Consider the following 21,008-nt stretch of genomic DNA (forward strand, 5'->3'; position numbering starts at 1 on the left):
TAAGACTCCAAGAAGCCTGCCAAGCCCCCAGAGGCCACAGCTGGCCTGACATCCCAGGCCTCGCAGGACCAGGCCTTGCCTTTCTCTGTAGCCACCCCATGCCCACTTCACTGCTGTCATCATGTGCCCATTGCTCTAGCCACACTACATGACCTGCATTTACTTGTGCACACCCAGAGCTGTCTGGAGCTGGGGCTGTGCTTGGGCTCCTCCCCCGCCTGCAATGACCCATCATCTCACACCCAGAGCGAGGCCCTGAGCATGTTTTGTCTTCTGTTGGAATTATCTGTCTGGGTCCCATCTCACCCCAGGCTGTGGGTTTCCAGGTGGGCAAGGTGAAGGGCTCATGGCTGATTCATTTCCCCATGCCCCTCTGAGTCCCCTGCAGGGGGCCAGGGCTCCATAAAAAGTTGTTGGATAGATGAACGTGTAGATGCAGAGTAAATCCCTCAAGGACTGAGATTTGTCTGCTTCGTTCATTTTGTGACCCACGCTCAGGATGCTGTCACACACATGCCGCATGTTAATGAATGTCTGTAGGATGAATGAACCAGTGGATTTGGGGGGTGGGATGTGGGTGGGCAGCTGCACAGTCAAGTGTCCTGCCACTAGAGACTCCGGAGATTCCCTCTCCATCTCTGGGTTCTCTACCCCTTGTTACTGGCCTGTTTTCTGACCTTCATACCCCAAATCAGGATGTCCCCTCCTTTGCTCAGAAGGCTTACTTTGCTTTCAGTAATATTTCAAAAAATATTCAGTATATATTTTCTGAGCACCTACTGGGGCCAATAACTAGTCTAGTTGCTACAAAAACAGCAGAGCCAGGACAGAAAGATCCTGCTCTGTGAAGATTTACTTCTAGGGGGGCAAGGAGAGTAGATAATAAGCAAGTAGACAAATATATAAGATAATTCCAATTGGTGAAAATAAGCACATTGGTGAAAATAAAGCTGAATGATATAAAAAAAGGAAGAGGGCATTGCTTTATATTAGATGGGCAGGGAAGGTCTCCATACTGAGGAGGAATTTGAGCTGAGTCTCAAATAATGAGATAGAGCAATGATTCTAGGGAAGATGATTTTAGGTGTTTCAAGCCAGAGAACTGCTGGTGCAAACGTCCTGAGGCAGAAATTGGCTTAGTAGCCTTCAGGACATGCTGTTTTCCCTCCTGGTCAGGGGCTGGGCCTGTCTGTGTCTTTAGGAGCTATTGGTAAACCCCCTATCCAAACCCCCAGTCTGCATTTGAGACCAAAATCAGCAGATGCCTCTAGGACAAATGATTGCATGAGGGCACCTGGCCTGCACCATGCTCACCTGTGGAGTGGGACGCCTGGAAACCCTTCCTCTGCACGGAGTTGTCAGAGTAGAAGCGCAGGAACATGCGGTTGCCCGTGGCCAGGACGGGCTCAGGCTTCTTGCTCCCGCAGAAGCGGCCCAGGACGGGGGCCTTGGAGTCACGCCCGTCATACACCTCCAGGTGATCATAGGCACACTCAGGCTGGGACTCGATGTCCATCTCCATGAAGGTCTGGAGGGTGTGAGGGAGAACAGAGAATCAGGAATATGGCTAAGGGCAGGTGATGTGGGCAACAAACCAAGACCTCTGGGCCCCAGTTCATGGACACCAGGACAGTGGCCGCTACTGGTGGATGGAGAGAGGGAGGACCTAGGGATGGGGCATTGGCAGGTATACCCCACATGATGCTGGGGAAAGGGCCTCTGTCCAGGCCAGACTTTCAGTTCCCATAGGGATGCTTGTCCTATGGGCTCAGCCAGTCACCAGCCTAAGGTGCTCTGAGTGTCGTGAGGCTTTGGAGCTGATGGCAAATAGGTGATGGGTAGATGGCATGGAGGAGCAGGCCTGGGAGTGGCACCTTACCAGCTTGACCCGGTGCCCAGGGGTGCTAGAGATGGCCCAGGTACACTCCTTCTTGCTGGGGTACTTGTCAGGCCAATTGGGACTGGTGATGGTGCCGCTGCTGGATGTCACCTTGTGGTCACAGCCCGCTGTGGGGAGGTGAGGCGGGGAAGGGGATCAGTGGGGACCCCTGGGTTCTAATGGCTCCTATGAAGAAAGGAAGGAAGCCCTTTCCTCCCTCTCACCCCCTCCCTTCTTGCTTCTCTTGTCTTCCACTTAGAAATGACCTGAAGGCTCACACAACTTGTTTTCTATTCAGCCATCCAGCCTGGGGAAATCTGGATGCTTGGTTCCAAGCTGGACCTCGCCTGGCAGCATCTACAGAAGCAGCCCTCCCAGGTACCCCGTGGACTTTTGAGGCCATCTGGCCACACCTCTTCTGCCCCCTGCGAAGCTAGCATCCTCTGATCTCCTGCCATGCTTCCATATTCACAGAAGACTTTGGCTCCTGACTCAGCTCTCTCCACTCCACTGCCACCATCCTAGGTGACATCAGCAAACACATGGACGATCCACCCGCATAGACCTTCTCAGTTCTATGAGTTCTCACTTCCTTCCCCACAAGGCTCTGCCATCACCCACAAATTCTCGGTACTGGTGGCCACCTCTCATTCTTCCAGGGCACTCAGCGCCAGCGCACCCCCTCCCCCATTTCCCCTAACACCTTGTCAACTTTAGAGAGACCTTTACTTTTACTTACCTTGCTTCTCTATCAGCTGGACCACATGGCCCATCACCCCGATTGCTCACCAATGGCCATACTTGAACTGAACCATCTTGGAAAACCCCATTCGTGGTCTCTAAGTGTGGCTGGGCCCCAACTGCTTGGTATTCTTTGGACGCACCTTCACCAGCTCTATCTCTCATCTCCTTAGCTACACCTCCAAACCTTTGGCCCTCTCCTCAACTCCCAGCCCTCCCTCCCAGCAGACCACCTCACCTCTTGCCTCCTGGGTGGAAAGGCAGAGTCTGCAAATATGAACGACTTCAACTTCCTGACCCCTACCTGCAGACTCACCTTTCCACTCACCTTCCCTCCTGCCTCATCTCAGAGAAGGTGCCCTTTCTCCTGGGCAGGAGTAGATTTTCCTTCATGAGCTGGAGCTCACTGCTGCCCACCATCTGGGGGCCTCTGCATCACACATTACCCACACTCGCTCTCTCTGCCAGCTTGTCCAGCCCACGAACCTTCCTACACTTTGCCCATCCTAAAACAACACTCCCCTCTGACTACCATCCCTCCTATCTCCCTTTTCTTCAAGAAAACGTGCATGTCACATTTTCACTACTCATGACTCCTTGATCCGTGGCAATCTGCTTTCTCCCTCGGAAAAGCACAGCCTCACAAACTCCAACTGAAATGCTGATGCTCTTTATTCGTTATCATCCAGTCTGACAGGTCCCTCTAAGGAAAAGCCAGTGCACTGCTGGGATGAGAAGGAAAAAGGGGCGGGTGGCGTGTAGGCCACACAGCTGTGCCTATCGTCAGAGGCTGCAGGATGAATGCAAGGCCACCAGGGTCCAGAGAGGAGCAGGGCCCTCACGGGCTATGTGGAGTCGCTGGTCTCCACACTTGAGCTATGAGCTGCTTCTACTCTCATCTTCAGCTTTCCCTGTCCACACTGTCTCCCCACTTTCACTGGTATTCCCCGCCCTCTAATTTATTTCCACACCTGCTTCTCTTCCCAGCTAGACAGCAGTCTCCTTGAGAGCAGAGGGGTCCCCATCTTTAATCCCCCACAGGACTTTGCACAGAGCTGCACCCTCTGCAGAGGGTCAGGAAATGCTGATTTATTACTAGCCCATCACTTGAGTAAGGGACCCTGTGTGCTTCTCAAGTGACTCAGAGCCACACACAGACCACCCTCCTGGGAATTTTACACCTGCTCCTGCTCTCTTGTTGACGCTGGTGCGGAAACTTCCTTAGCAAAAGCTTCATTTTTATAGAGAGCACAGAGATGGCATGCAGTTTAGAAACAGCATCAGAAGAAGGTCCTCCCACTAGCTTGGGGGGCTCCGTGAGTCAGTGGAGCTCCGTATGTGGGAGACTGAGGTGATGGGGTGAGAAGCCCTGGAGAGTCCACTCGGTGCTTCGACTATGTTTATTCTAGTTGGCAGTTTATTTGCTGGCACCGTGGTTGTCTACACAGCGACAGTGAGAAGAGGCATCTGCCAGGCCCTGTGCTAAGTGCTCAAAGCAAGGGCTCGAAAGCTTAGGGCCATCTCCTGGGTGAGACAGTTGAACTCAGAGGGGTGAAGGGACTGGCCCAAGGCCATACAGACACTCAAGGTCAAAGGTGAGTCTGCGTTGTATAGCCGGGGACAGTGCATCGCCAGTTGGCATGGGCCACAGTGGTATTGCCCACAGGGAGCAGACCAGGGTTGTACTGTGTACAAAGAGGAGGTATCACGTGATATGGGAGAGGACACGATAACTGTTTTTGAGGTTCTGCAGAGCCTCAATGTCGGGGAGGCAGCAGCCCTGTCCCAGGTGTCCCTGGGGGTCAGAGTATGTGACCGACAATGGTGACAACACGTGATTGTGCTTGCTACGAGTCGGGCACTTGTCGGAGCACATCACAGCGTCGCCGCCCAACCAGGCAGCACCCATCAGCAAATCCAGGTGTGGAGGGAGGGAGTCAGCGGCTCAGGGCCCACAGCTGGCTAAGAGGTGGGGCTGGGCCAGGCAGCCTGGCTCCAGAGCCCAGCTCTTCACCACTGTCCCAGCTCCCCTCCCTGACAGAGGGAGGCTGGAACAAAGAGACACACCTGAACATGGATTTGAAGGTGCGCTAGTTACCAGATCAGCTTGACAACAGGGCCTGGGGGGTAACCACAAGCCCCTCCCCTCCATAAGTGTGTGTGGCTTGGATGTTGCTGGTGGAAGGCGAAACGAGGTGACCTCAGAGGTCACTCAGCCTCTTGAGTCCAGACAGAGGCCGAGGGAGATGGCACCTCTGAGCCCTCTGCGCAGTCTCGGTTCTCAGGCTGCCAGTTGGCCTCGGGCGCTCGGGCCACTTACCTTCCTTGCAGTCATGCTTGTTGTCGTGGAGGACAAAGCCGCTGCGACACTGGCACTCGTAGCTGCCGAAGGTGTTGACGCAGTCCTGCTGGCAGCCGCCGTTGTCCTTGGAGCACTCGTCCTTGTCTGCAGGGGAGCAAGAAGGGAGGGCCTGTCTGTGCATGGGCCAAGGGCAGTGGCACCCCAAGGGAAGTGGGGGGCCTGGCCGGGCATCCTCCCCACCCTGGGGGAGGCAGGGCAGGGAGTGGAGGTCAAGGCGATGGTGGGGGTCCGGGGCACTGCCTCATGCAGAGCCAGCTGAGGGGGCCCAGCTGTGCGGAGAGAAAGTTGAAATGGACGGAGGGAGGGTTGGGGTCTGGAGCTGACCGGCATGGGCACCCTCTACCATTACCTGCTTACTGGACAGACGGACAAGTGGAAAAACAGACACACGGACAAGCAGACTGCAAGAGAAAGGAGCAGGACGCAGGGGTCCCTCTTTTACTTCACAACAGGAAATGTCACAGACACCATCAAAATGGGAGGGGGCGGGGGGCGAGGAGGGGCCCCTGTCCATGTGAGGGGGGTGGGGGCGAGGAGAGCACCAGTTCTGTCGGCCAGAGGGAGGTGGGCCGGCAAGGCCGAGCGGAGGTGGGGGTGGGCGGCCGCAAAGCCCCCAGCCCATTCCGTCCAAGGTGAGGTTCCTGAGTAACAAAGAGTCCGGGAGGCCAGGCCGGCCTCACTGGGGGGTCCGGTTTCTTTTCTGCACTCGGAATTTGAGCTGGTGGGGGCGTCCCCGGGGGGGTTGCAGAGCTGGCCTCTTTTCTGAAACGAGAGAGAGAAGGAGAAAAGGGGCCAGGGGGTGGAGGGCGGGGGCCAGGGAGGGAGAGCGGTGAAAACCAGGCCTGGCTCCGAGGGGGGCCACGGGCAGGGCGGGGCGGGGGCCAGCGGGACACGCATGCAGGACGGCCATGTCCGGCGCAGCCAGGTCACGGAGGGGCAGCGGGGCGCAGGAGGCACAGCGACAGGGGGCGGGCGGGACGAAGCCTGCGGCAGGGACAGGGCCCGGGCGTGAGGAGAGGCCGCACACTGCGGAAAGAGACTGAAGTCGGGCAGAGGGGAGCGATGCACGGGAAGGGGCCTCATCCAGAGCTTGGTTCTGTCCTCCTGGTGCTGTAGCTACAGAGTGTGTTACAGACAGACAGACACACACTCACATCACAGCAACAGACACAGGACCCCTCACGCCGCACTGTCCTCCCGACGCCCACCCACAGGGACACACACACACACGTGTGCACAGGTTTCACACCAGCCCCTCTCACACTGATACCGCATGCACACGCATCGGCCATCAGCCACCCGTGCACATGTGCACACGCAGACAGACGCTGGTGGCTCACTCCTCACATGTGAGGAAGCACACGCACGTGCAAACAGGGGCACAGCTGCCCTCAGGGCCCTGCACGTGGGTACAAACAGAGACACACTCGAATGCCGAGACCCCGGGCTGATCAGCGACCTGCAGAGGGCTTATGCATTCAGCAGCTCCGGCTCGGGTGGGTCTGCACATGCGTGCTCCCATGAACACAGAAGCCGATACACAGAGGGACACATGGTCACAGGCACGCCGTGCGTCGCACACACATGTTCTCCACTCTCTCCGCAGTCATTCTGGGCACTGGGTGCCTGGCACGGAGGCAGGCGTTCAGGGAAGGGGGTTGTGAGATGAACACAAGAATTCCACAGATGAACCCCAAGCTAGAAAGATGCCTGCTGGCACTCACGTGGCCAGGCGGGGTCTGTGACAACAGGAGCCCTGTCCTTGGTCTCCTTGGGAGAAGGGCCTGAGGGCTGCAGCATGGACTCGCAGGTGGCCCTGCTTATCCAACCCCGTCTCAGGCCAAGAAGGACCCACAAAAACCCAAGGTCAAGAGGTGGAGTTGCCAAGTCCTTCCCCACATCTCCTAAGTTAGAGAACCACGGGAGACCCTGAGCGAGGGCCCTGTGGAAGCTGCCTTTGCACAAGCCCTGTGAAAATGTGGGGGTGGTGAGCACCCTACAACCCTTCCTGGGGGTTCACTGAGGAACATGCTGGTGACCCTATGCTGGCAGCTTCAAGGGCGGCAGCTCCAAGGAGTGAGCAAAGATTTTCCTAAAATCGACCCTCAAACCTTCCTCATATTTCCCCTAAATACCAAGTATGATGCCTGGCACATGGTAGGGGTCAAAGAAATACTTGCCCAGTGAAGAACTGAGCGGGAGAGTGTGGCTGAGTGCGGCGGTGAGCGCCATGACCCCGAGGAGGGCCTCCACAGTGCCTGGGGCGGGGCTGGCACGGTGTTGGGGGGCGTCTCTCCTGGGAGCCAAGAATGCAGGCTGCAAGAAGGGCAGGCGCAGGGGTGGACACAGGCTGGGACAAGGAGATGGCACTCACCCTCCCGTGCCCAATGCCCCGGCAGGTGGCTGGGGTCACACTGAAGGTCTTCAGGCTCTCTCTTCTTCGTGCCTTATGGTCTCCTTGCTGGGTGTCCCAAAGTCCAAACAGCCCCTCTCCTGGGGGGCCAGAGTCAGGTGCCCCAGGGGGCCCTGAGGGCTGAACCTTGACGCCCAGTGGTGAGGGTCCTGTGCAGGTTTCTTGTGCAAAGGGGCACTGCATGTGTGTGTGCATGTGTGTGTGTGCGCGTGCATCTATGCAGGGCTGAGGGTGGGGTGCGCACAGTGGTGTGCCAGGGCAGGGCAGCGACCATGGGTGGAGAGCCCTGGGCCCTAGGTCTGACAGATGTGGTACTGGTTCCCCCCACAGCCCCCCAAGACTAAGCAACAGAAGAGCAGAAGAGACAAGAGTAAGCAGGTAATGGTTTCTCTGGCGCCGAGCCTACCCCTGAGTACAGATCTTACGTCCCCTCGGCCCTCTGGTGAGCACCTTGAGGAATTCTGGGCGTGTTCCCAGGGAAGAGAGGGATTTGCATTGCGGGGTGGTCTCAGCCAGCAGTGGGGCCAGGGCGGGGGGGCACTGTATGCAGAGCAGGGTGGCTGGCAGTGCCAAGCGGGGAACCAGTGCACAGGGGTGGTGCATGGCATCCAGTGGGGTAGGCGGGGGTGCAGGGCAGCCACAGGGGGCTCAAGGATGCAGGACTCCGGGCAGAGGAGGGGAGAAGGAAGGCAGCAGGGACCCGGCCGGGGGCTTCTGGCCTTTCTGCCACCATGCCCGGCCCACTAGGTGTGCTAAGGACCCCTGGGCCACTCCAGCCAGTCCACGGCCCCCAACCCCCACTCCCACCCTAAATGCTGTCGGTGCCCCAGGTCCTACTGCCTCCAGAAGACTACCAGCCTCCTCCCAGCCTAGCCCCGGCTGAAGGACGGGGGGTTACTAAAGGAGGGGAGAGGTGTCTGGGGACCCCTGGAGGTCCCAGCTCGGAGAGGCTGGGCAGGGGCTCTGACTACCATTGAGTCTGCCCGGAGATGGGGCCATCAAAGGGACGGACCCCTAGCCTTACATGCGGCAGCTCGCAACAGACAAGCGCTGACTGGATCTGAGTCCCCCCACCATGGGCCTTGGGGAAGTGGGGAGGCTTTGGGGTTGATGGGAGGGACTCCTCATCTCTTGTGAAGCCCCCATCATGACCCCACGTGGCACATGCAGGGTTTGATTAAAGATCCAACCACTGCCAGATAATCTGCCCCAGAGTCCAACACAAACACCGTCCTCCTCTGCCTGGGGCAGCGTCCACCTCACTGCGCTCCCTGTTCCCAGGGCTGGCCCTCTCTTGGGGCTCCTAAGCCCTGGAGCGCCCTCTCCCTTCCTTTCTGCAGGTCTAAGCACTGCCCAGCCTCAGGGTGGCTCCCACACCGCCCTGAGGGCTCAGAAACAGAGGCGTTCAGGCAGGAAGGGGTTGGCCTGGTGGTGGAGGGCCAGTGGGGGGAGCAGGGGACAGACCGTGCTGCCCGGCGTTGGAGGGGCTGGGGAGTGCGGGGGTGCAGCGGCAGTAAGAAGGGGAGGTGGGGCCCGAGGCGGGGCAGTCCAGGGTTACCTGAGAAGAAGTGGGCCTTGAAGCCCTTTTTGGAGACCGTGTTGTCTGACTTGAACTCCACACGCATGTTGTTGTACTGGGAGGTGATGACCTCGGGCTTCTCGGAGCCACAGAACTTGCCGTGCAGCTTGGAGTCGGCCGTGAGCCCGCTGCGCACCTCCACAAAGTCGTACTTGCACACCTGTGGGGCAGCGCAGCTCCAGGCCACCTCCTCCAGGAAGCCGCTCCTGACCACCACCCCCGGGGAGGCTCCTCATTCTGCAGGTCCTTTCGCCTTTACTGTGTGTGTGCTTAGTCATGTCTGACTCTTTGCAGCCCCACAGACTGTAGCCAGCCAGGCTCCTCTGTCCATGGGATTTCCCAGGCAAGAATACTGGAGTGGGTTGCCATACCCTCCTCCAGGGGATCTTCCCAACTCAAGGATCAAACCCATATCTCTTGTGTCTCTTGTATGGGTAGGCGAGTTCTTTACCACTAGTGCCCCCTGGGAAGCCCACATCTCTTTCGCCACATCTAATAATTAAAAAATGGTGCCACCCCCACCCCGTCAGTTCCTCCTGTGCTCCCCACACAAGCCCCCCAGCCCTGCCGCTCTCCAAAGGCGCCCAGGCTCCATATCCTTCACGCCCACCTGCACAGGCTCCCTGGCCTTCAGGGCCCTCCTCCCTGAGCCCCAGTGCTTCCCTGAGCTCTCCGCCTCTACACTCCTGGAGTGTTCCTTTCAGAGGGTAGGAAGCAGGCACTGAGCCGAGGTCCCATACCTCGGACCTCTCTGAGTCTCCTCAGCCCCTGGGGCGGGCACTTACGTCATTGCCCTCGGTCTCAAAGAAGTCGAACTGCAGGGAAATGCGGTACTGGGTGGGCGCCACCAGCTGCCAGATGCAGTTTTTGTTAGGGGGGTACTCCTTGGGCCAGCCCGGGCTGGTGATGGAGCCGTTGAGCTTGGTGAGGAACCCACCACAGGCAGCTGGAGGACAAGGAAGGCAGTGTCACCCCCCAGGAGTCTCGGCTCTAGAGAAAGGGCATGAACATGGGCTGGGGCGCGTGAAGGCGGGAGGAAGGGCTTGTGGATTCCCCCAGCCCAAGGCGGGGGCTTGTGTCTGGTCTCTCTGGGGTAGAGGGGAAGGAGGCAGGGTGAGGGGGTGTCTTCAGAGTAGAGGGCGTTGAGGGGTTGTGTGGTCATTTCTATTTTCTCTGCGAGAGAACAGGCCAGGCACTTGCTTGGGGTGGGGGTGGGCTCCAGAAAGTCAGTGCGAGCAGGCAGAAGGGGCTGGGAGGCAGAGGGGACTGGCAGTGGGCGGGGAAGACAGGGAGGAACTGGAAGGATAGCCGGGAGGGCTGGGAGGTGGGGACCAGGAGGCAAGGAGAAGGAGCTGCTCGGAGGCGAGCGGAGAGAAGCCGGCAGCAAGATCAGGCTGAGCTGGAGTCAGTTAGCCAGACAGGGTTTCACTAGCCTCCTGGGAACATGTATAATGAGAGGCTGAAACTCTGTGCCTGTCCGAGAATTGCCAAATGGTGGATCACCACCTTCTGGTGGGTGATGAAATCAATCAAGATCAGCATTTAAAAAGTAGAACAAGAATGAAAACAAAACGAAACCGAAGTACATCACACCTGGTCACAGTGTGTTCTGGGGGACTGAAATATACAGTGTATTCCTCATCCACCAGTGGTGACCACAGTGCCAGGGAATCCTAGTTTTTCCAGCAAAAGGTCTGTGTGAGGGGCATAAGAGACCCGGAAGGGGACAGGGCACAGGATCCTGGGCGGTCTGGGGCACTCACCCTCACAGCGGCGCTTGTCGGGGGCCAGCTCGTACCCAGGGTCACAGCTGCACTTGTAGCTACCCAGGGTGTTGAGACACCGCTGCTCACAGCCCCCGCGGTTGGGCCGAGAGCACTCGTCCACCTCTGCGGTCAGAAAGCAAGGGTGTCAGTGACTCCCAGTCTGGGGCCCGGGGCCCTCTTCCTCCTGCCCTCTGCTTGAGAGTCAAGCCCAGGGTCCCTCAGGCTGCTGAGACCACTCCTAGCCCCATTCCAAGGGGCAGAAGTCAGTTGTGACCTCCCTTTGTCCACTCAGCTCCGAGGACAGGGGCTTCCCTGCCCCACCCGGCCTTCCACGGCTGCTCAGAACCCCACTTGGCCCCAAGGGCATCCGGCTGAAGACAGCCCCAAAGGCAGAGCCCTGAAGGAAGGGACAGATGGTGCCCACCGAGCCTTCCTTCTGACCACCTTCATTCACTGGTGTCTCTCCTGCACCGTCCCTGGCTGAGTAATATTCTTGCATCTCTCCTTCAATCCCTATGTGAAGCTTGTGATGGAGGGGCTGTTGCTGTCCCCAGCTTAAGACAAGGAAAGGAAGTTTGGGCAGAATGCCCTCAATGCCCAGAATCACACCGATAAAAAGTCCACACTGTCTTGCCTCCTCCCTGGGCTCCTATGACACTTCCTGCCTCTGCCTCTCACCAACATCCCTTCTGCACAAACGTGTGGGCTTCAAAGCAACTCTTCAATTATGTCAACTGTTAGTCGAGCACCTACCGTGTATCAGCCAGCTACTTTAACCTAGGTGTGGCATTTACTCAACAAGGTATTATATGTACTTATTCACTGGGACCCTTACTGCTCGGTTAGGACATAACTTCAAGGACAGGGCACCAGGGTCTACACATCTCTAGGAGTGTGTTGAGTGAATCAATGAGGTGGGAATGAGGTCACAGCAGCACAATGCACAATAGCCACTGATGGATCAGGCTTAGGAAATCTGATCTGGACACACAGTGAAATACTATTCAGCCTCAAAAAAGAGGGAAATTCTGCCCTACGCGACAACACAGGTGGACCGTTGGGACATTATGTTACAGTAAAATAAGCCAGTCACAGAAAGTGAAAATGTGCATGATTCCATTCACATAAGGTATCAAAAAAAAGTCACATTCATAAAATTAAAGAGTGGAATGGTGGGTGCCGGGGCTGGGGGGTGGGGAGTCACAACTCAGAGGGCATAAAGTTTCAGTCAAGGGGCTTCCCTGGTGGTCCAGTGGCGCAGATGGTAAAGAATCCACCTGGAGTTTAGGAGATTCGGGTTCCATCCCTGGGTCGGGAAGATCCCCCGGGGAAGGGCATGGCAACCCACTCGAGTAGTCTTGCCTGAAGAATTCCATGGACAGAGGAGCCTGGCGGGCTACAGTCCATGGGGTCACAGAGTCAGACACGACTGAGTGATAACATTTATCCAGTGGTTAAGACTCCGAGTTTCCACTGGAGGGGGCATGGGTTGGGTTCAATCCCTGGATGGGGAACTTAAGATCTGCCATGCCATGCGGTGCAGCCCAAAAAATAAATTTAAAATCATTTTTTAAAAAAGTTTCAGTCAAGCTGACAGAGCGCACAGCACCATACCTGTGCTGAATTGTACACTCAGTTGTGTTCCGAGTGTAGCTCTCACGCTAAGTGTTCTTACCACAAGCAAATAAAATTAAGAAAAAGAAGGACCAAAGAGGATGGGGTGGCCACAGGGGTGGGCCTGGTGGGGCAGCGGGGAAGGAGGCACCTTTGAAAAAGTTGACAGCAAAGCCAGCCTTGTTAATGGACCCGTCGGAGACGAACTTGAGCCAGAGGCGGCTGGACGTGCTCTTGATGTCGTCGGGCTTCTCGTAGCCACAGTAGCGCCCGATGAGGGTGCTGCTCTCACTGTGCCCGTCCCGCACCTCCAGGTAGTCGTAGGCGCAGCTGTCGTGGCGCTCGATCTGGGGGAGGAGGTGGGGCGCTCATCAGCAAGAGGAGCCCTGGTGGCCCAGGCCCAAGCCCTGGAAGCCCTCAGGAGGTGGGCCCCATCCTGGGGGGTCCCTGACCCACCTCAAAGGACTGGAAGGTGAGGCCCACGTGGAAGCCCTCGGACACCTGGATCCGCCAGACGCAGACTTTGCTAGGCCGGTAGTCATCTGGGTAGTTGGGTGATTGGATGTGGCCATTGTCCTTTTTCACATCTCCCCCGCAGATGGCTTTGGGGACAGGGAACAAGGTGGGGAAGAGTGGAGTGTTGGTCAGAATGCTCTGAGCTCCTCTTTCCTTTTTCCAGTCCCGCCCACATCCCCCAGCCTCTCAGGGTCCCAGGCCCCAGCCAATCCCACTGGGATCTCCGTTTCCTTCCTTGAGGGGCTTTGGCCTCACCCCTGGGGTGCCAGGAGGGAGTGGCTCTAGGGTGTCCAGGGACCCCACCTCTCCCCTTGCCTTGGTACCTTCATAGACCGCGAAGAAGCCCTTCCCGACCCAGTTGCTGCTGCTGCGGAATTCAACCCAGAGGCGGCTGTCGGTGGAGACGATGGGCTCGGGGAGTTTGCCCCCGCAGAAGCGGCCTGCACAGATGAGATGGGCAGAGGGCAGTGAGACTCGAGCGAGGCCTCCTCCTTTCTCGCCCCAGAGCTGCAACTCCAGGGAGCCCGGCCCATCTCTGCGGGGGGTGCTGGACTCTGGTCTGCCCTTGATGTACAATCCCAAGGCCGCACACACTCCAGTTGGCCTGCATCTGATCCAAGGTCCAGTATGGCCCTGAAGAGCCAGAGGCTACTCTAGATTTCATGCACTTGAGGGAAAGGATAGGAAGGAGTCTGCGTCTAGGAGGAAAGAGGATTCCTCACCAAAACCAACGGTGTTGTTGTTTAGTCATTAAGTCATGCCCGACTCTTTGCGATCCCACGGACTGTAGCCCGCCAGGCTCCTCTGTCCATGGGATTCTCTAGGCAAGAATACTAGAGTGGGGTGCCATTCGCTTCTCCAGGGGATCTTCCCAACCCAGGGATTGAACCCACATCTCCAGCACTATAGGCGGATTCTTTACTGCTGAGTCACCAGGGAAGCCCATGGCCAAGGATACCTGTGCTTTACTGACATTTTTTAAAAAGAGCATTATCATCATTACCTATCTTTTCTTACTTGCTATCCATGCTAACAAGCAATAACCAAAAGCAAACACAGCTTTCTTTGGCTCTGACAAAATGTTTTCATTTGCTCAAATGTAGGGGGTATCATAGGAGCCCAAATAAATCCCCGAATCCAGGGACTGAGGCAGAAAATGCCTTCTTTGACATAAAATCTGATAAGAATCCACGTAAGCGGGTGAGGTTGGCCATCTGTGAAATCCTTTGTAGTTAAGAATCAACTTGGGATGATTTGTGTGTTCCTAGTAAGATGGGTGTTTTCCCAACTTTTGGCAGGGGATGGAGGGTGCTGCCCTAGGAATGCAAGTTGTGAAAAAGAAACTGCAATCTTGGAAACATTCACACTTTCGTAGCAGGAAGTATCATAAAGACAGCTGCTTTGGGTGACTAATAAGAAATAGGCCAACATCAGAAACAAACTGGAGGGGGAAAGGAGATGGTTAGTGAGGACTTGATGGCCTGCTTCAGGCATAAGCTATGGGGCAGAGGTTCTAAGGCTAATGAGCGGTCCTGAGCCACTTAGGATCAGGTCCAGATGGGAGAAGGAAAATTCAGGTAGCCGCTCAGGCTCTATGTCCATTACAGCATCTTCTGTCCTGTGGTTCTGACCCACCCATCCCCCACTTACCCACTCCCCAACCCCCACCGCCCCACCCCAAGACAAAGCATCCTGTGCAAACAAGTTTGGGCCATTGTGCCAGGAATGCAGCCTCTGTGATGCACCAGGCTGCATCGTGGGCACCCTCAGGCCACATCTCACAAAAAAGAAACAGAGCCTCTGACATTGCCCAGATGAGCAAGAGAGCCTGGAGCTGAGAAGATGGGCCTGTCCATCTCCCTTTGTTACCTGGTATGACTCCCCACCATGTACACTGATAAGCCATCATCTATGAGAAGCCCAGAAGCCCATACCAAGGTCTCCATGAGGTCCAGACTAGGGAAGGGACTTGCCCAAAGTCACACACTTCGCAATGGAGCTGGCAGCACTGACTACACCATGACTCCTGGCTTCCATGCCATGGTGCTGCCCTTGGCCAGGTGTTGGCGTCGGGGAGGATGCAGGCCGTGATGTGAGTAATTATACCAAGGGTTCGGCTGTGGAGGGGGCAAAGCGAGGCTGGGGCCCATACCTCGGAGGGGCGCCTTCCTCCAGAAGCCGTCTCGGACCTCCACGTAGTCGTACCAGCACAGGCGGCTACGGTACAAGTCCATAGACGTGAAGTTCAGAATGATCTGGGAAAACGGGGGAGGGAGAAGGTTATGCTGCTGCCCACGCTTCGCTGGCCTCACCCATCAGTCCCAGGACCGCTGCCTGCCTTATATGGCCATCTGTCATGGGTTATAAATAGTTAAAAGTTCTAGAACTTCCCTGATGGTCCAGTGATTAAAGAATCTGCCTGCCAATGCAGGGGACATGGGTTCAATCCCTGGTCCGGGAAGATCCCACACACCACAGAGCAACAAAAGCTCCTGCATCACAGTTACTGAGTCTGCACGCCGCAACCACTGAAGCCTTCACACCCTAAAGCCTGTGCTCTGCAACAAGAGAAGCCACTGCCGTGAGAAGCTGGGCACCGCCACAGAATAGCCCCCGCTTGCCACGACTAGAGAAAGCCAGTGCTCAGCAACAAAGACCCCAGCGAAGCCAAAAATAAATTTTAAAAAAATAGTTAAGAGTTCCAAAAAGGAGCTCCTGGCACAGAAATGTCCCTCCTCCCCAGCCATCTGCCAGATCCAGTCAGCATTCTTCTCAGACATCCCAGGCCAGGCCTCACTTAAAATGCACGAATCTCGCTGAATATATGTTTGAAACCCAGGGTCTCATTTTACTGATCTCCTTAGTTAAGGAGCCGTTGCTTAGGGTTACACAAACCCAGCTCTTCTCGTGGTCAACTTAAATAATATAAATTACAACATCTTTAGAGGGAAGAGGTCTCCTTGGTGATAGGAAGGGCCCAGGACAGCATTTGGGTACTGGGGAATCTGAATGGGAATGCAGGGTCCAGAGAGGACGAGCAGAGGTCACCTATCATCACATATTTATTAAATGCTGGTCCTGAGCAGGGCTCATGCTGACCGCTGAGGACAGCATCCGGTCTGTATGTCTCCCGTGAATGGGTTTAAGATACTCAACTATACAGTATAGTTGAGTATCTACACACACACACACACACACACACACACACACACACACATCTCTATCAAGAAAATTAGGACTTAGAAGAATAAGACATGCATGAAAAGATCACCTAATGAGGGACTTCCCTGGGGTCCAGTGGTTAAAAATCCTCCCTGCAATGAAGTGGGTGCAGGTTCGATCCCTGGCAGGGGAACTAAGATCCCACATGCCTCAGAGGAACTGACACCCTGTGCTACAAGTATTGAGCCCACAGGCCACAACTAGAGAGTCTGTGTGCTACAGTGAAAGATCCCACCTGCTGGAACTGAGACCTCAGGCAGCCAAATAAATCATTAAAAAAAAAAGAGAGAGAGAGAGAAAGCAAAATGTTAAAAAGGTCACTGAGTGAAAAACTCAGGCCCCAGTCATTTGAGCCTGGGTTTGAATCTCATCTCTGCCTTTCCTGCTGTGAGTCCTTGGGTAAATCACTTGACCTCTCTGAACCTCAATTATTTAGTACGTAAAATGAGGAAAGACATCTCACCCTGACACAGCCCTTCATGGGTACAGGCACTGCCCTAAGCACCTTCTGCACATAAACTAATTTCAGCCTTTGAACTCATCAAATGTTCACCTAACACTGGAGGGACCTCGAACACCTTGGTAAGTACCGAGTCTCCCCAGTAGGTGTGCTCATGAACAGGTAGAGGAGCACACTTTCTTGCCTAGTGGTTTCTGGAGAGAGCCCTGAAGCTTGCTGTACTTTCTGAGTCCAACAAGCAGGGACTCCAGAGAATGAGCCCCTGCCCATCTGCAAGCCGAGTGCAGTGAGCATGCGAAGCTCCGAGGGGCCCACCTGTCAGGTGCGAACCAGGTTCCCTGCTGGAGGAGAAAGGGACAAGGGAGTCCGTCTCCCCTCTGGCTCCCTGCAATGTTACAGGCAGACAGAGTGGAGGCTTGAATGAAAAAGATCCCACAGCTTCCAGGATGGCTGAGATGATCTGCCTGCAATACAGGAGACCCAGTTTCGATCCCTGGGTCAGGAAGGTCAGGAAGATCCCCTGGAGAAGGAAATGGCAACCCACTCCAGTATTCTTGCCTGGGAAATTCCATGGACAGAGGAGCCTGGCGGCTACAGTCCATGAGGTTGCAAAGAGTCAGACATGACTGAGTGACTAACGCACAGAGTGGAGGCTGGAATGAAAAGGATCCCACAGCAGAGGCTGGCAGCTGCTGTCTGCAGCCAAGGTCAGTGCTACCACTGGTCAAGGAGGAGCTCCTGACTCATGGTTACTTTAGCACCAACCCCATCAGAAGTCCTCATGATTTCACCATCCACTTGCATGATCCTTGCCATTTCCTGACCTCTGCATTCCCTGCTCTCCTTTCCCACCCTCTCTCTGCCCCTTCCCAGCCAACACATCATGCCTTGAATCTTGTTAACATCCACAATCTCAAATCCCATTCTCTGTCCATGTGGCCCAATCTTTCCTCACTCACTCCCTCTGTGCATAGAGCCCAATCCTTCTAATTCACTACAACCTTCAATCTACTGAGTCCATCATATTTTCACTGCCTTTCACTCCCATTTATTCACATGTCATCCTGACCTAGCTTGGAATCCATGGTCCACCTTTCATCTTTTCTTTTGATTCATACATGAGTTTAAATATGTTTGTGTTGGGGAGGCTTTCATTAATTTTGCTGCTTTGACGTAATCAAGTGAGATCATGTTTTGAAAAGTACACTATATTATTCTTTTTTTGTTGTTTTTTTTTTTTGGACACACTGCACAGGCTTCCCAGGTGGCGCTAGTAGTAAAGAACCTGCCTGCCAGTGCAGAGGATATAAGAGACACGGGTTCAATCCCTGGGTTGGGAAGATCCACTGGAGGAGGGCATGGCAATCCACTCCAGTATTCTTGCCTGGAAAATTCCATGGACAGAGGAGCCTGGTGGGCTGTAGTCCATGGGGTCACGAAGAATCAGACACGATTGAGTTCACACATACAGCCTGTAGGATCTCAGTTCTCTGACCAGAAACTGAACCTGGGCCATGGCAGTGAAAGCCTGGAACCCTAACCACTATGCTACCAGGGAGCCCTTCAAAAGCATACTCTATTACTCTTGATGACGACGATTAATCATCATCGGGAGTATCATTACGATAAAAAGACAAGGCCTGGCATTCTGAAAAACTGAAATTGAAAATCTGTTCCAGCTCTTGCTCGAGAGCCAGCGTCTTATTACCCAATATTTTATCTTTTCAGAAAATGACCAAATGTGACCACAGAGAAAGTTTAATTCATTATGGAATCCTCGGTGCGTGGCACATAGTCGTTGCTTAGTAAATGCTTCTTGACCAGAATTTTGCTTTCTAGAATTTGTTCTACAGAGACACTTGCCTAAGTGTATAAAGATATTTACTTTGGTAGTAATGAAAGGTTGGAAAAACCCAGATCAGCATCCACCAAGAAATCTGCACAGTGGGCTTCCCTGGTGGCTCAGTCATAAGGAATCCTCCTGCCAATGCAGGAAACATGGGTTCAATCCCTGGTCTGGGAGGATCCCACCAGCCGAGGAACAACCTAGCCCAATCACCACAGCTACTCAGCCTGTGCTCTAGAGCCGGGAAACCACAGCTACGGGGTCCACGTGCCACAAGACTGAAGCCTGCACACCTCGAGCCCATGCCCTGCAACGAGAGAAATCACTGCAATGAGAAGCCTATGCACTGCAACTAGGGAGCAGCCCCCACTCGCTGCAGCTAGAGAAAAGCCCGTGCGCAGCAATGAAGACCCAGCACAGTAAAAAAAAAAAAAAATTATATATAAAAAAAGAGATCTGCAGGGGGTGATTAAATAATTAAATTAAGATGATGGGATGCCAAGCAGCCTCAAAAGTGATTGAGGTAGATAATATATGTGCTGACATAGACCGATGATCATTATTTATTGTTGAGTGAAAGGCAAGTTACAGAAGACCACACACACACACACACACACACACACACACACACTAGAAGGGTCTTGGGAGGACATCCCAAGTGTTACCAATGCTTAGTTGTCTCTGAGGAATGGCATTCAGAGGATAATCAAGGGGAGAAAGTTCACTTTTTACCTTAGGCATGTCTATATTGCTCAAAATCTTAATAACATGCGTATGTTATCTTTATATCTAGCACACAACAAAAATATCTTTTAAAGAGTTGCTGGATGGGGCTTTCCTGGTGGTCTAGTGGTTAAGAATCCGCCTGCCAATGCAGGGGACATGGGTTCGATTCCTGGTCTGGGAAGATTCCACATGTAATGGACCAACTAAGCCCAAGAGCCACATTTACTGAAGCCCACACTCCGCAGTAAGAGAAGCCACTGCAATGAAAAGCCCATGCTCTGCAATGAAGACCCACCATGGCCAAAAAAGAAAATAAATAAATCTTTAAAAAAAAAAAAAAAGAGTGGCTGGATGGAAGAAGGAATGCAGAGGGCCAAGTGAGGGCTTCTTGGCTCTTAAACTTACTCTCTTAACCACTGCTCCACGTGGCTTCTCTGAGCCTGCCAATCAAGCTCAGCAGCTGCACAGAGAACAGCAGCCACTTTCCCTTCTGCCCCAGAAACAACCATGACCCTGTCCAGGGTGGATGCATTCAGGCCCCCAAAAAAGAAACCACACCTGCCTGGCAGACGCCTACAGGGTCCACCTGAGACCTTCCACAGGCAAGAGGAAAGCAGAGGTCAGCACAGGGAGGAGGAGGAGGCCTGGGCTGGCGGTCAGGCGCATCTCACACGGAGGCACAGCTGTGGCTATATTGAGACCGGAGGTGTCTAATTAAGAGTTGTGACAACTTCTGTCGTGTGGAAACAGCTGTGCTCCGGTGGCAGGGGCACTGCCCTTTGCCAAGGAAGACCTGGCCAGCTCTGCCACTTCCTAGCTGGTGACTCTGGCCTGGAGCCTGACTGTGGGCCTCGCTGTCTTTGTCTGAAAAATGGAGGTGATCTTAAGGATTCCACTGGGGAGTTGTGGGGAAAACGCGATAGGGGTGCAGAGTCCCCAGGGGAACCCGGCGTGTGGGAAGTACTCCTCATGCATGTTGGGCGGTCTCAGGGAGGAGCCGGGAGAACACATCAATCCTCAGAGACCAGCTGGCTGGCCTCAGGCAGATCTCAGGCCCATCACTGAACTCCTGTTTTCTTATTTGTAAGATGGTAATGGCAATAGCGAGCTTCCCTGGTGGCCCAGCAGTAAAGAATCCACCTGCCAATGCAGAAGACGTGGGTTCGATCCCCGGGTCAGGAAGATTCCCCTGGAGGAGGAAATGGCAACCCACCCCAGTATTCTTGCCTAGGAAATCCCATGGATGGAGGAGCCTGGTGGGCTACAGTCCATGGGGTCACAAAAGGATGACAGGACTTAGTGACTAAACAACAATGACAACAACAAATGGTAATAGTATCTGCCTCACAGAATTTAGGGGAACTAAACTATTACGTGTCAAATTTAAGACCTTGTCTGACACTGGGATCAAACACACGTGTCACACATCCATATGGCAGTGTATGCCACTCAATATATGTGGATTTCACTCCTAGAGTTGAGTTTAGATAGTCTGATATTTGGGTCACAGGATGGTCCACCCCAGAATCCAGGAAAATAGAGGGAGGCAACTGAGGCACCCAGGGAAGTTGACTAGGGCTTGTTCATTAACAGATCAGGACTATAGAATGATACTTCCTTCCCAGGTGGCGCAGTGGTAAAAAATCCACCTGCCAATGCAGGAGGGATGGGTTTGATCCCTGGGTCAGGAAGATCTCCTGGAGTAGGAAATGGCAACCCACTCCAGTATTCTTGCCTGGAAAATTTCAGGGACAAAGGAGCCTGGCAGGCTAGTCCATGGGGTCACAAAAGTCAGACATGACTGAGCACACACACACACACACACACACACAGAATGATACTAGCAGCTAACACTGAATTCCTACTGTTTTTAGGCAGTGCCCT

The 21,008-nt window shown here is 54.5% G+C and overlaps 1 protein-coding gene across 5 annotated transcripts in view; it reads right to left on the reverse strand.

The window, feature by feature from the left end:
• Positions 1-21,008, reverse strand: part of BMP1 (bone morphogenetic protein 1) — a 46,514-nt gene that overhangs the window by 3,951 nt on the left and 21,555 nt on the right. For 4 of the 5 annotated variants that reach the window (XM_070459696.1, XM_070459694.1, XM_070459693.1 and 1 more), the window contains exons 9-18: positions 15,023-15,125; positions 13,194-13,310; positions 12,811-12,956; positions 12,506-12,701; positions 10,738-10,863; positions 9,760-9,920; positions 8,954-9,134; positions 4,941-5,066; positions 1,880-2,007; positions 1,315-1,528 (exon numbers count right to left, since the gene is read on the reverse strand). In XM_070459696.1, coding sequence (XP_070315797.1) covers positions 1,315-1,528; positions 1,880-2,007; positions 4,941-5,066; positions 8,954-9,134; positions 9,760-9,920; positions 10,738-10,863; positions 12,506-12,701; positions 12,811-12,956; positions 13,194-13,310; positions 15,023-15,125 — 1,498 coding nt within the window. Of the gene's footprint in view, positions 1-1,314; positions 1,529-1,879; positions 2,008-4,940; positions 5,067-5,569; positions 5,745-8,953; positions 9,135-9,759; positions 9,921-10,737; positions 10,864-12,505; positions 12,702-12,810; positions 12,957-13,193; positions 13,311-15,022; positions 15,126-21,008 lie in introns of those variants that run through there. The other variant, XM_070459697.1, reaches the window with a different exon arrangement.

Source organism: Odocoileus virginianus, chromosome 31, assembly GCF_023699985.2.
Source record: "Odocoileus virginianus isolate 20LAN1187 ecotype Illinois chromosome 31, Ovbor_1.2, whole genome shotgun sequence".
Classification (NCBI taxonomy): domain Eukaryota; kingdom Metazoa; phylum Chordata; class Mammalia; order Artiodactyla; family Cervidae; genus Odocoileus; species Odocoileus virginianus.